At 43.8% G+C, this 13777-nt stretch overlaps 1 protein-coding gene across 5 annotated transcripts in view; it reads left to right on the top strand.

The window, feature by feature from the left end:
- Positions 1 to 13777, top strand: part of LOC147107034 (MOB kinase activator 2-like) — a 231286-nt gene that overhangs the window by 185812 nt on the left and 31697 nt on the right. The window contains exon 1 of one of the 5 annotated variants that reach the window (XM_086008041.1): positions 11883 to 12145. The exons of the other annotated variants lie outside the window; for them this stretch is intronic. Within the exon in view, the coding sequence (XP_085864167.1) occupies positions 12039 to 12145 (107 nt within the window). The 5' untranslated portion in view covers positions 11883 to 12038. Of the gene's footprint in view, positions 1 to 11882; positions 12146 to 13777 lie in introns of those variants that run through there. 5 annotated transcript variants of the gene reach the window in all.

The raw sequence follows: 13777 nt of genomic DNA, 5'->3' as shown, positions 1-13777 counted from the left end.
CCCCCCCCCCCCCGAGATATCTGCGCTCCTCTAATTCTGCCCTCTTGAGCATCCCTGATTATAATCGCTCAACCATTGGTGGCCGTGTCTTCTGTTGCCTAGGCCCTAAGCTCTGGAATTCCCTGCCTAAACCTCTCTGCCTCACTACCTCTCTTTCCTCCTTTAAGACGCTCTTTAAAACCTACCTCTTTGACCAAGCTTTTGGTCACCTGCCCTAATTTCTCCTTATGTGGCAGGGTGTCAAATTTTTTGTCTTAAAATACTCCTGTGAAATGCCTTGGAATGTTTTACTACGTTAAAGGCGCTATATAAATACAAGTTGTCGTTGGTACTTCAAGGGGAGTGTACTGTGTTGCACTGCATTGTCACGTAATCCTGAATGCTCTAAAAGTATGTTCACACATACCATACCCACTCTTGTTACCCCCTTGGTTACCAATTTAGTGCATTAAAACTGCTAGCTGGTCAGTCCGTCAACAGATGTCTTTTATCGAATCCTCTGATGCAATGGCAGTTATGTTCCAGTGGAGACGAATGAAATGCAACCACAAAATACAAGTTGGTCTCGACCGATGGGACTTTTTTTTACTTCATGGGGAAGTTGTTTTAACACAATGCTAATTTTGCATCTTTTTAATGGAATCACAATATAAGCACACAAAATGCTGTAAATATATAGCAGGTTTATCAGCATTTGAGAAAAGACAGCATATAATATTTCCGGTAGAAACCCTTTATCAGCACTGGGAGAAAAGCAGGAAGATTGTATAAAGTGGCTGTCGCGTCTGCCTATTTAACGGTCACTACACGTCAAAATACTGAACTGTGAAGTGTTTTTGATGGTTCGGAGAGCTGTTGTAAGTCAAGTTCTTTAACATTCCTAGGCTGACAAAATGGAGAAATTGACCAAGATTCCTACTTTTGGTTGTCTTGTGGTGATCCCAAGTGGAACCTATGAATGTTGGAGATAGTGGATATGGGTGGATTGTATTCAGCTCTGCAGTCTTCCATAGTAGAATAGCCTGCCGATCATAGTGCGGGCTCATGTATAAAGAGTGGCCTTGTTAGAGGCTGTCAGGTCCATAGGATCATATTGCAGCATGAACTTGGGGAGGGGGGTGCATGGGTTGAAGTTTACTGAGAGTAATGTGAAATGAGGTGATATACAGACAAAGGTGAGAGCAAGTTGGCTTGGGAAAAACTGGTAAAGCCAAACCTAATATCTGAATTGGTTTAGGTTTACTGTAAAATAATGATGCAACCCCAACTATTTGTAAATGAATTCCTTCTCTATGGTAAAGCAAGAATGTGTCAAAGGCCAGTATTATTGCATGAATACATTCAGCATTTATTATGTTTTAGGGTCTTCAAGATCCCATTTATTAAAACTCCATTTAGATCTTGTATTCCATTCTGTAGTATGGTAGCAAATGGTAAATCATTAGGATGGAGCTGCTGTAATTATATATAATCTGTTCATGGAATCCTTTCTTGTTTAGAGCTGACTTTGTTTTATACTTGGACTTTTGAGACACCCAAGTGTTGAAGCTGATGTGTGTTTTGTTAATTTTCAGATCAAGGTATTGTACAGTATTGCATGATTTTGTTTCTATGTTGGGATGCAGTTACCTGGTAAGGTTTTTTTCACCCTGCCACAGAAGATGAAAAGCCTACATTTAAGTAACTGAAACCAATCTATTCGGTAACATTGCATGCAAATAGTCACACGTTAGGAGTTCTTGGAAGAAAAACAAGCAGTTGAAGACAAGCAAGCCTAGGCACACATGTGGTTACCATATTGGTTGGCGAAGTTGCAACAAATGTTTAGACCTGAGGGAATGACTTGCGTACTTTTTATTTTCAATAAAGCATTAAGGTGGTTTTAGCACTGAAGCAAATGTATAATTGTGCAAAATTTGCCCCTATATTTTCCTCCGTGAGCTACTGACTGCTGCTAGTGTATGATTGCATAGATGCTGGTCACCCTATCTTTATATATTCATGGGCCATTCGTCAGGCAATAACAACCTACTCCAGCATGTGATTCATCAGTACTGAGCCCAATCCCATTCCTCACCCAATGTCCTCCCTCGCATGCATGTTCCCCAACAAGGGTAAGTGTTTTGATCGCAATACTTTTTTTTTTCCTTTTTTATTTCTCCTTCTTCCTCTCTGTTACTAAATATAGAATTTCTTATAACATAAAACAAGACAGGTCTCCAATCTGTCACGATGGGTATCACTGATGAGAAATTACTGTCTTGAATCAAGTTCAGTATGCCAGCAAATATTGTGTAATGTGTTCACTTAAATTGTTGCCTTTTCACACTCCAGCAACTTGAGAAATCAGATTGGCACAGATAGAGGGCTTTTCTGTGGAGTCAGTGAATCTCGATAACAGTAATTGATGTCTGCTAAAATATTGGAAACAATGTGAAAATCTTACTGAAGTAGCAGAAATGCTAAGTATAAAGAATGGGAATACATCCTTTCTACTTGATAATGTAAAACTCGTCCTGTTTATGCATAGAATGTGGTTTGTTAACATTTTTCTACCTCCACCACCACAACATGGAATAGGTCAGTTTTGTAGTAGTTGGTTATGTACTTTCCAGGATACAAAACTGTTGGATTGCCTGTATCATGCTGGTGGATTTAATAAAATTGGTGGCATGTTTCAGTTTTTTGAGATGAAATCCCTTAAGTAACAGATTTGTCTCCTTAAACTGTGCACAGCTTGGGATTAACTGTGCAAGGTCCAATAGACAACAACATGCTTCTGTCCAAACATCGGAGTTGTCCCAAGACGCTGAACAAAGGTACCAGGGTAGCACTCATTCTCCTTTGTGAAAAAGTTAATAGTGTGTGAATTTCACATTTTGATGTTGCAACACCTTAAAATGTTTTTGAGGAGTAGGAGACTCCTGTTATGTGTGATTTCCCCCCCACCCTCCTACCCCACACCATGCAAAGCCATCAACAGTTAGAAAGAAAGTTGAAGACCGGTCACCATTTACTCTGAAATCTTTCACAAGATGGAATACTTTGGTGGTCCAATGTGCTACATTGCTTGTTTTGTAACAAAAAAGCTGTCCTATTGGGGAAATATACGTGTGGTAGTAAATCATGGAGCCTTGAAGGTTGCAAAGTGGAGATGGGGAGAAGGTGTTTCAGAAGTTGCCCTGTAGACTATGCTTTCTCTGACCATAGAGCTACGCAATGGAAGGTGCTAATTTCTGTGCTGATACGGATTTGTAAATAACACGTTGGATTTCACATTTTTGGAGCAGCAAGGGGTGTTGCTTTTAATGAAAATAAGAATTTGTGACAGTCCTCTTGCCACCGATGTCTCTCACCCTGGCGAGGAATACATCTGAGCCGCACACTAGTATCTGCATAGCCACTGTGACGCCTCTCCAGCATTGGTGATGGTTGATACAATGTTCTATTATGGCTAATAAATGAAAGTCAGCATGGATTTGTTAGAGGCAAATCGTGTTTGACTAACTTGATTGAGTTCTTTAATGAAGTAACGGAGAGGGTTGATGAGGGTAGTGTAGTTGGTTGTGTACATGGACTTTCAAAAGGCATTTAACAAAGTACCACATAATAGACTTGTAAGCAGAATTAAAGCCCTTGGGATTAAAGGGACAGTGGCAGAGTGGACCTGAAATTGTCTAAGGGGCAGAGAGTAGTGTTGAGCAGTTGTTTTTCCAGACTCGAGGGAAATATACAGTGGTGTTCCCCAGGGGTCATTATTAGGACCACTGCTCTTTATGATGCATGTTAATGACTTGGACTTGGGAGTACAGAGCATAATTTCAAAAGTTTGCAGATGACACAAAACTCAAATGTAGTAAACAATGAGGAAGATAGTAACAGACTTCAGGAGGACATAGATAGACTGGAGGAATGGGCAGATGAAATTTAACAGAGAAGTGTGAAGTGATACATTTTGGTAAGGGGAAAGGGGAGAGGCAATATAAACTAAATGGAACAATTTTAAAGGGGGTGCAGGAACAAAGAGACCTGGGAGTGCACGCAGACAAATCTTTGAAAGTGGAAGGACAAATTGAGAAGGCTGCTAAAAAAGCATATGGGATCCCTAGCTTTATTAATAGAGGCATAGAGTACACAAGCAAGGAAGTTGTGCTAAACCTTTATAAAACACTGGTTAGGCCTCAGCTGAGTATTGTGTTCAATTCTGGGCACCACATTTTAGGAAGGATGTCAAGGCCTTAGAGAAAGTGCAGAAGAGATTTACTGGAATGGTATCAGGGATGAGAGATTTCCATTACGTGAAGAGACTGGAGAAGCTAAGGTTGTTCTCCTTAGAGCAGAGCAGCTTAAGAGGAGATTTGATAGAGGTGTTCAAAATCATGAACGGTTTTGATAAGAGTAAATAAGAAGAAACTGTTCCCAGTGGCAGAAGGGACACAGATTTAAAGTGATAGGTAAAAGAATTCGAGGCGACATGAGGAATTTTTTTCATGCAGCATATTGTTGTAATCTGGAATGCACTGCCTGAAAGGGTGGTGGAAGCAGATTCAATAGTAACTTCCAAAAGGGAACTGGATAAATACTGGAAGGGAAAGAATTTACAGTGCAATGGGGACAGAAGCAGTGAATGTGACTAATTTGATAGCTCTTTGAAAGAGCCGGCACAGGCATGATGGGCTGAATGGCCTCCTTCTGTGCTGTATCTATATATATAAATCGGTACTTCTGTCTATCTGTCTATCTGTCTTTCTGTCTATCTGTCTATCTGTCTGTCATCGCGTGTGCGTTGCGGGTATGCACTCGAAAGTTACAGGGCGTACCTACACGCGCGTTACCTCCAAAGAAAGCTTACGCTTCCGAGACGGTTTTAAGCGTATTTACGTTTCGGCCGGGCTAAAATTGTGCCCGCGGTATCCCAAAAACCTTCAACATTCCGCTCATTAGCATCTCATTATCCGCTCATTAGCGACAGAGTGACCGACAGAGTGACCTCGAGCTTGACCAATCGTACGCCGGGTTGCTGGCGTGTGCCGCCGGGCCAATCGGTGCGTGTGTGGCCGGGCTTTATCGTTCTGAACCGAGGTGAGTCGCCGCCATCTTGATTCCAAACTTTTCCTTTCTTTTTCCCGCTTTCTACGTCTTAAAAAAAAAACGTTGCTTTTAAAACACATATTGTTTTTTTTTTAAATGATTTAGAAAGTAATTAACTTATCTAATCTCATTAATTTTCCTACCTTTCCCCGTTTTTCCAGGTAGGCCTAGAAGCCTCGGCGCCTCCTCCGCACCCACGCCCGAGCTAGGCACCTCCCGGCCCCACTCGAAGGCTGGAGGGCCAGCCTCAGCCCAGCGCCGCTAGGGTGCGCGCGCAGCAGGAGCTGAGACCCGCTGTCTCTCTCTGGCTGGCCGGGGGGCGGGGCTTGCTGAGCATCCAGCGTTACCCTGGCAACCGGGCCCGCCGGACGTCTCGCGCAGCCGCAATCGGCGGTCTTCACCTCGGGGGGGGGGGGGCGCGCGCAGCAGGAGCAGCTGAGACGCGGCGTCTCTCTCTCTGGCTTGGTCAGCGTCACGGTTACCCTGGCAACCGGGCCCGCCGGCCGACAGTCTCAGCTCCTGCTGCGCGCGCAATCGGCGGTCTTCACCTCGGGGGGGGGGGAAAAGAGGGCGACCCCCGCCCTCCCTCCCCCCTTCCCCCCCCTGCCCTCCCTCCCTTCCCCCCCTCCCTACCTTCCTCCCCGCCGCCCTCCCTTCCCCGCCCTCCCCCTTCCCCCCCCCCGCCCTCCTCCTCCGCCCTCCCCCTCCCCCCCTCCCTTCCTCCCCCCTCCCTCCCTTCCCCCCCTCCCCCTCTCCCTCCCTCCCCCTCCCCCCTCCTCCGTCCCCCCCCCTCCCTCCTCCCTCCCGCCCTCCCTTCCCTTCTTCCCCCTCCCCTCCTCCTCCCCCCTTCCCCTCCCCCCTCCCCCTCCCTCTCTTCCCCCCAGTCGCTCTCTCTCTTCCCCCCAGTCGCTCTCTCTCTTCCCCCCAGTCGCTCTCTCTCTCTCTCTCTTCCAACAACAACATTCCCTCGAAAAAGCCTCGGCACCGCCGGGCACTTCAGCTAGTCATTCTATGTATCTGTATCATTTTAAGTGTCAGCCATAGCTCAGTGGGTAGCGCTCGCCTCTGAATACATCATTGGCTGTGAAGCACCTTGGGACGCCGGTGATAGTGAAAGGCGCTATACAAATGTAAGTCTTTCTGTGATTCTATACTCGCATGCTTCATCTGAAGGACCATCCTGTTCTAAGCTGAAAATAGAAGAATGCAGACAATTGGGCAGCTTGAGTTTATAGGCAGCCTTGGAATTTGAGGGTGGTGTACTTGCCAACCATGCTGCTGCACTGCCCACAGCTCTCTTAAAAAAAAATTATACTTGAATTCCAAAAACTACAGAGTAACACACTTCGAGTATTGTGCTGCTTGTGGTGTTTATTTCATTTTTACTCTTGTATGGTTTGTATCAGTTTACCTTAACTTTAGACCACTGTGTTGCCTAGAGCAAGTTTCTGCTGGCTGTGTTTACACAGAGGGGAAAAAGGCTGAAAGAAGCCAGTTCATGCATAGTCCTGTAAGAACTGCATTTAAAAAAAAATCTATTCCTGTTGCAACCTGTCTGGTCGAGTAGTTTAGACAGATGTGAGCTTGAGCATGTCCTGGCATGACGAGCACATTCTGTTCTTCACAAAAAATGCACTGTCAGTGACTCAAAGCAGAAGGTGGGAGTTCTCCTGAGTGAAACCATCCTGCTAATACCACAATACATACCCTCTCGCACATAATGCATATTGCACAAATAAGTTCCTATCTGGAAAAATACACCGCACGGTGAAGTTCTGATTGCTGAACTTATGAGTTAATGGTAAAAAAAAACTGGAATCCCATGTAATAAAAACTGAATTTGACTAACTTGACTGTGTTTACACAGGGGAAAAAGGCTGAAAGAAGCCAGTTCATGCATAGTTCTGTAAGAACTGCATTAAAAAAAAAATCTATTCCTGTTGCAACCTGTCTGGTCGAGTAGTTTAGACAGATGTGAGCTTGAGCATGTTACTGTAAATCAGTAACCCTCACAATTAATTGTGTTCCACTTTCAGGTCCTCTTGTTACATCACTTGTGACTGAACATATTATTGAAATCTAAATTCGGTTTTGGTCTATTTTAAGGACTTTAGGATTTTTATTTTCATCCTCAGCTGTATGTCACAGCTAAACGCCAGTGCAGAATAATGGAATCCTTCATTTTCGGCCCTTCCCAAGATGCAAGTTATCCTGGAGTATGGTTCCATGAACATTGGCAGCCCTCTGGGATCTTTTCTGAGTCACTTTTTTATGTGTGCGTGCTTATGACAGGGAGTCTCAGTAAGGATTTGACAATGTATGATATGTTCTCCAAATGCAATGTACTTTTTGGCAGGGTAGGAATCTGGATTGAATCGGGAGTTCCAAGCTGAGGCCTTTGGATCTATTTGTTCTAAGCAAAACCGATCTGAAGGTCTCCACTTCGATTCCTGGTCTGTGCTAAGTTACCTGATCTCACCCGGATAGTCTTTGGGTGCAACAACTGGTCTCAACAACCCTGCATGGTTTCCCAATGAATCCAGCTCTGGCTACACTGTACAGGTGCATTGTTTGTTAATGACCAGGTTAGATTTGGGTCTGCAATAATGAATGCGTGCTATATGTATATGAGAAAGATGGATTCAGTTATTCCATGGTGCCAATATTTTTCTGTCTGGTCTCACTTTCTCTGTATGTAAAGATCATTACTAAATATGCTAATGTAGGAACGGGAGTTCCTATCCAAAAAACGAAGTCCAACGCAGTGAAAAGAATTAATCAAACTTTAATGAACTCAATACTTTAACTTTTAACTTACAGGAACAGAGGTCAGCAGGTCTGTGTCTCCTCACAGCCTTTCTCAGAATCTCTTTCCAACTGCCATTTCCAACTGCCAACTGACGTCATCACGTTTTCCGTGCCAACTGGGGGTCACGTGATCGGCGTCATGACGTCATCACGTGAAAATACAAGAAGCTGCACACAGCTTAAAGGTGCAGTTCACAGCTGCACCACTGGGTGTCTAAAGGAATTATTACAGTTTATTCAATGTCTCTTGATGGCTCTGCCACACTAATACATTTTTCAAAAAAATAAAATATTGTTCATGTGAAACTTTTTAAAGGTGGAATTCATGTGACCAGAGTGGGCAATGCTTCAGGAAAATCCTGAAGGATACTGGGGTAACAGCCACCTTAGTTGTTGAATCCTACTCAAAAACTCCCATCAGTCTGTAGTTCTAAACTTTATAGGTCCCAGGAGTCAGAGAAATGGGGCATTCAGGAGGAGTTCTAGAGCTGGAGGTGATTGCAGAGATGGTGTGAGGGCGAGGTGAGTGGTGGAAGCTGAAGATGATGGAATTGGTTTTCCATTATTCAGCTGTCAATAGTCATTGAAGCAGGATTTGATTTTGGATGCAGTTGAGGGGTTGGGAGAAATGGTGGACAGGTAGAGCTAGGTAATTGCACTGTAGCTAAATGGGCTAAATGTCAATAAGGAAGTAGAAAGATCTAAGGAAAGATCTTTGTCGGGCACGGTACCCAGGATGGGATGAAAGTGTTGGTACAGAAGAGACACCTTCATCTTGGTTTATTAACCCTTTGGTAGTCTCTGTGCTGTCAGACTGCTTTAGTCGTGAATTGGTTTTAACTTCCTGCGGCTCAGTGTAAGGAGTAGCTACAATTTGTGTAGTGCCCTGGGCTAGGGAAAAAAAGAGCCTGGATTCCTGCTCCTGATTGCTGTTCAGTGATCCATGCTGGAAAACGCATGTGTGTGAACACCTTGTGAGAATGTGATTACGATCAGTGATGCTTTTCATGATGCAATAGGTTCCAGGAGTGGGGGCAAAAACAAACCCGCTCATAAATGACTGTCAGTTGTAGGCAGGCTTGGCTTGGAGTGCAGTTACATATTCCTGCCCAGTGCAGCCTTATCCAATTTCACAGGCACCATGCGATAGTGATTGTTGCAATTGGCTGTCATCCATGTCCCTCCATTTGTTTTAAAACCTGGGTACTGGGAATAGCTAGGCTCAGAGATCATTTCTTTTTCTTTTTACCTTTGCCCAAGCATTTTTTTCCCCAAGTACTCAAACTAATTTCCTTGAAGAAAAAATTAGTGGTAATTTAGAAGTGCTGAAATTATCAGCCTTTAAGGAAACCATCATTTGCTATTTTTGATCCTGAACTGATTTGCATTCACTTCTGTATTGGCACCAGGTCTTGTGTGTACCCTGCATGATCTTTCAGTGTAGGTGAAAACTGGGAAAGTCTGAGCTATTGGAGAACTTAAAACTGAATCTAGGTAGATGTGAAACCACGTGTCCTGAGAAATTCTATACTTGCATTTCTGTACGGACCGGGGTCAAGCAAGGCTGTCTCATCGCACCGATACTCTTCTTGATCTTCGTGGCTGCAATGCTCCATCTCGCTCTCAGTAAGCTCCCTGCTGGAGTGGAGCTAATCTACAGAACAAATGGGAAACTGTTCAATCTCCGTCGCCTCCAGTCCAGATCCAAGGTTTTCCCATCCTCTGCCATCGAATTACAGTATGCAGACGACGCTTGCGTCTGTACACACTCGGAGGCCAAACTCCAAACCATCATCAACACCTTCACTGAAGCGTACGAGAGCACGGGCCTTACACTAAACATCCGTAAGACAAAGGTCCTCTACAACCTGGCCCCGCCACACACTACTGCTCCCCGATTATCAAAATCTATGAGGCCTTGGACAAGGTGGACCACTTTCCATACCTCGGAAGCCTACTGTCAACAAGGGCAGACGTCGTTGACGAAGTCCAACACCGCCTTCAATGTGCCAGTGCAGCCTTCGGTCGCCTGAAGAAGAGAGTGTTTGAAGACCAGGACCTCAAACCCAGCACCAAGCTCATGGTCTACAGAGCAGTAGTGATACCCACCCTGCTGTATGCCTCAGAGACATGGACCATGTACAGCAGGCACCTCAAAGCACTGGAGAGGTACCACCAACGCTGCCTCCGCAAGATCCTGCAAATCTATTGACAGGATAGGCACACCAACCTCTGTGTTCTCGCTCAGGCCAACATCCCCAGCATCGAAGCTTTGACTACACTTGATCAGCTCCGATGGACGGGCCACATCGTCCGCATGCCCGATACGAGACTCCCAAAACAAGCGCTCTACTCGGAGCTCGGACACGGCAAAAGAGCCCCAGGTGGGCAGAGGAAACGCTTCAAGGACACCCACAAAGCCTCCTTGAAAAAGTGCAACATCCCCACCGACACCTGGGAATCCCTGGCCCAAGACCGCACAAAGTGGAGGAGAAGCATCCGGGAAGGCGCCGAACACCTCGAGTCTCTTCGCCGGTAGCAAGCGGAAGCCAAGCACAAGCAGCACACGTCAACCCAAGCACCCCACCCACCCGCCCCTTCAACCACCCTCTGCCCCACCTGTGACACAGACTGTAGGTCCCACATTGGACTAATCAGTCACCTGAGAACTCATTTTTAATGTGGAAGCAAGTCATCCTCGGTTCCGAGGGACTGCCTAAGAAGACGACTTGCATTTCTGTATAATTGACAAGAAGGTGTATTGCAGTGAAAGCATGCAGTCTTGTGCATTCACTTATTTGTGGGGGGAAAAACTGCAAGTAAGCCCTGTTTCAAAGAAATGATTGATCTCTGTTTAATCTATCTGTCTGTTTAGCCCAAAATGAGTGAAGAGATTAGTCATGTAATCTGCTTGGCTCTCCTATGTAGCTAACAACAGTAGTTGCACATTTCTGTCTTTAGACCAACTCTCAAGTTCACATGGAGTGGAAATGTACTGTATTGCTGCCCTCTATCAGTGGAACTGCTCATAACAATTCCTGAAGTCTTCTCTGTATCTGTTACATGTATGCTCTACAATTCTAAATATGCTAAGTGCATTCTTCATAAAACAGTGTTGTTTGAAAAGGATAAAAATTGATTTATCATGTATAAGCTACAAATGGTCCAACTTCAGGGAAATCAACAGCCCATGGCATGCTTACATACAAGCCAAGAGCTTGGCACTGTTAGTTGGAGCACTTGTACTGTAGGCAAATCTACAACATAACTTTTCTGATTCACTATTATAGTTTGTTCAGAAGAAAACTAGCTGTAATAGCTGCTGTTGGGTTGATTTGAAAGTTCCAAATTGAACTCTGTTCAAGCGGTTGAAAATATTTGACATTTGAGGAAAAGCTGATTTTTATTTTCAATGCATGTATGTAAGATCTGCCCACGCTTCCACATTGTGGATGCGGTTTCCTGAATTAATTTGTTGATTAGTTGAATGATGCTTGCTTTGTGGGTTTATAATTTTGATGTGATCCATTTTAAACTTGGACTTGTGGCTTTGTTCTACGTGCCAAGTTACCAACGTGCCATGGAGAGATAAGATGCTGAATAGAGGCTGATTAATACAACTTCTCTACATGCAGGCAGATTTGTAGCAGAGGTTGTTGCAGGCTATACTTGTATATCTGATTACAGTGTGACATTAGCGCAAGGAAGCTGCTCACATTTTTGGTTGGAAAAGGGAAGGGGAGGAGAAAAAGGCTGAAAACAATTTGGGGGGGAAGGGAGTGAGAAATCTTGCTGTGAAAGTGACTTGTCTGATCACAAAATGGTCAGTATAGATGTGAGAAGCGTACTGATGCAGAAGTTGGTTAATACCTCTGGTATCTTTTAAATTCAGTGCAGCTGTTTTCAGTCATGCATCTAAAATTTTTTCCTTCTCTTTGTAGACACTCCCTAGATTTATGGCCCTAGCTGTTGATGAAATCAGTGGACTGCTTGTCCTTTCATGCCAAATCCAGGCACCTCTTGTCTGATTGGCTGCAAGCGAAGGTTGTTTGAAGCTCAATGCTGATGTAAATGTGAATGTGGTTTGACTAGTTTGAGCTGTAAAGAGACAAAGGAGGTCTGAAGACTGAGAAACTACCATGGTGGGAGATCGTTTAAACCAAAGTGAAGACCGGTCATTGCTTGGACAGCAGAAAACAGGATTGAGTTACAAGATGGTTCTACAAGCTATGGGAAAAGTCCTCAGGTAGAGGAGCACTTGCTTTTTGTAAAGTACTAGGGGTCTGGAGGAGGGAAATTATGGTAAAGATTGTTATAGTTTGAGAGTTATTTCTTCTCTATTAACTAAGGTCATTATTAGAGCTAACAAGCGAGTAACTAGATATTATTCCGTAAACTGCTTATTGATTTTTTTAATAGCTGCCTTCCACATGATAACTAATTTGCAAACAATATAAATTGGTGTGTTATGTGTGGATGAATGTTTAGCTGAGGTCTGTAACATTTTTGTTGAGCTTGCTATAGTAAAATGAAAGCATCTCACACCTACATCGAAGTATACGATACATTTTTCTTTCCACCAAGTGCAGTTTAGTTTCCTGAATCGTTCTTTTGGATGACCCTATGGAAACCCATGACTGTACAAATAAGTGAAGGGAAATAGTTAAATGGTGCAGTCGATATTTAACTTCCCCACAGAAGTGTCTCATTGTAAGTCATCACTTAGTTAAGTCATAGTACCAAAGCTTTAGTGTTTCACTGTAGTTTGAACAGTAACTGCTTAATTTTGTGGCATTACCTGCAGTTGTATGACTTAATGTCTGACTAGACTGTGCTAACAGCAGCGGAGTCTGCACACTGCAACGGCTAACATTTGGTTATTGATACTCTGGAGAGTAACTGAGAGACTGAAGTTGGCTTTTCAGTTTGTGCACGTGCCCTGCATGTTGAAATATTTGAAATTGATTGAGCTTGATCTCCGGTGGGTTGCAGCTGATTCTGTTGAACCTATTTTCTTGCACAGTTTATTACATCTAGCCACCTCAGAATTTCAAGTAATCCAGTATATCTGTAGAAATGGCCACGGGTCTATCAAAGTATGTTGGCTAGGATCAGTTTGAAAGTAGTTTAGCGTTTGCCTTATACCACTCTGGCGAGAGTTAAGTATTTGACTTAATGCTGTTCAAAGTATCAGTCTCGGATCTGTAAAAATTGAAACTTGGGTGGGGAGCTTGGTGTTCGTGAGGCAAAGGTTACTAAAACCTGCCTGCTAGGGGCTAGGAAAAATCATCTCACTGCAAGAATTTACCTCCAGTATCCTGGCTGTACCTGGGAACAATTTAAAGCATTGTGTAGTAGGCATACAGACCACATGACCTGTGAATGACTGCATTATATTCACCAAAACCACACAATCCTTCTCCATGAGTTAAGCTTCTGTATTTTACATTTTGTGTAAACTCTCTGCTACTGAATCTTTGGATGAGCCAAATGTTATTCCCAAATTTGCTCAGAGCAACTTTGGCTGAGTTCATAAATACATTGGTAGTGCAAAAGTAGAGCTATCGTAAACGTAAGCAGTAAAGTTTAAAGTATAGCATCAGTCTGGACATGGGCCATGGTTCTGAGTGGTGACAGGATTACTTGATGTAAACATTTTTATTTCAATTTTGGTTTGGGACAGTGTTAATGCTAAGTCATTGTGGTTCCACCAATAACTCCATTTAACAGCCTAGGACGGGGTGATTCATACAGGCAGATTTGAGGAGGTGTTCTACCTAAAAGTAACCTTATTTCCTGCTTAAAGATTTGTATTATGCGTTCTCATTGTCCAGTACTGGGGTTAATTGAATTGTGACACTTGGGGATCTGTTCTCAA

The sequence above is a fragment of the Somniosus microcephalus genome, chromosome 15, assembly GCF_052327205.1.
Source record: "Somniosus microcephalus isolate GS21.2 chromosome 15, FLI_Smic_1.0, whole genome shotgun sequence".
In the NCBI taxonomy this organism is placed as follows: Eukaryota; Metazoa; Chordata; class Chondrichthyes; order Squaliformes; family Somniosidae; genus Somniosus; species Somniosus microcephalus.
Note: the sequence above shows the minus strand (reverse complement) of the source record. Positions and strands in the feature narration are given on the sequence as shown.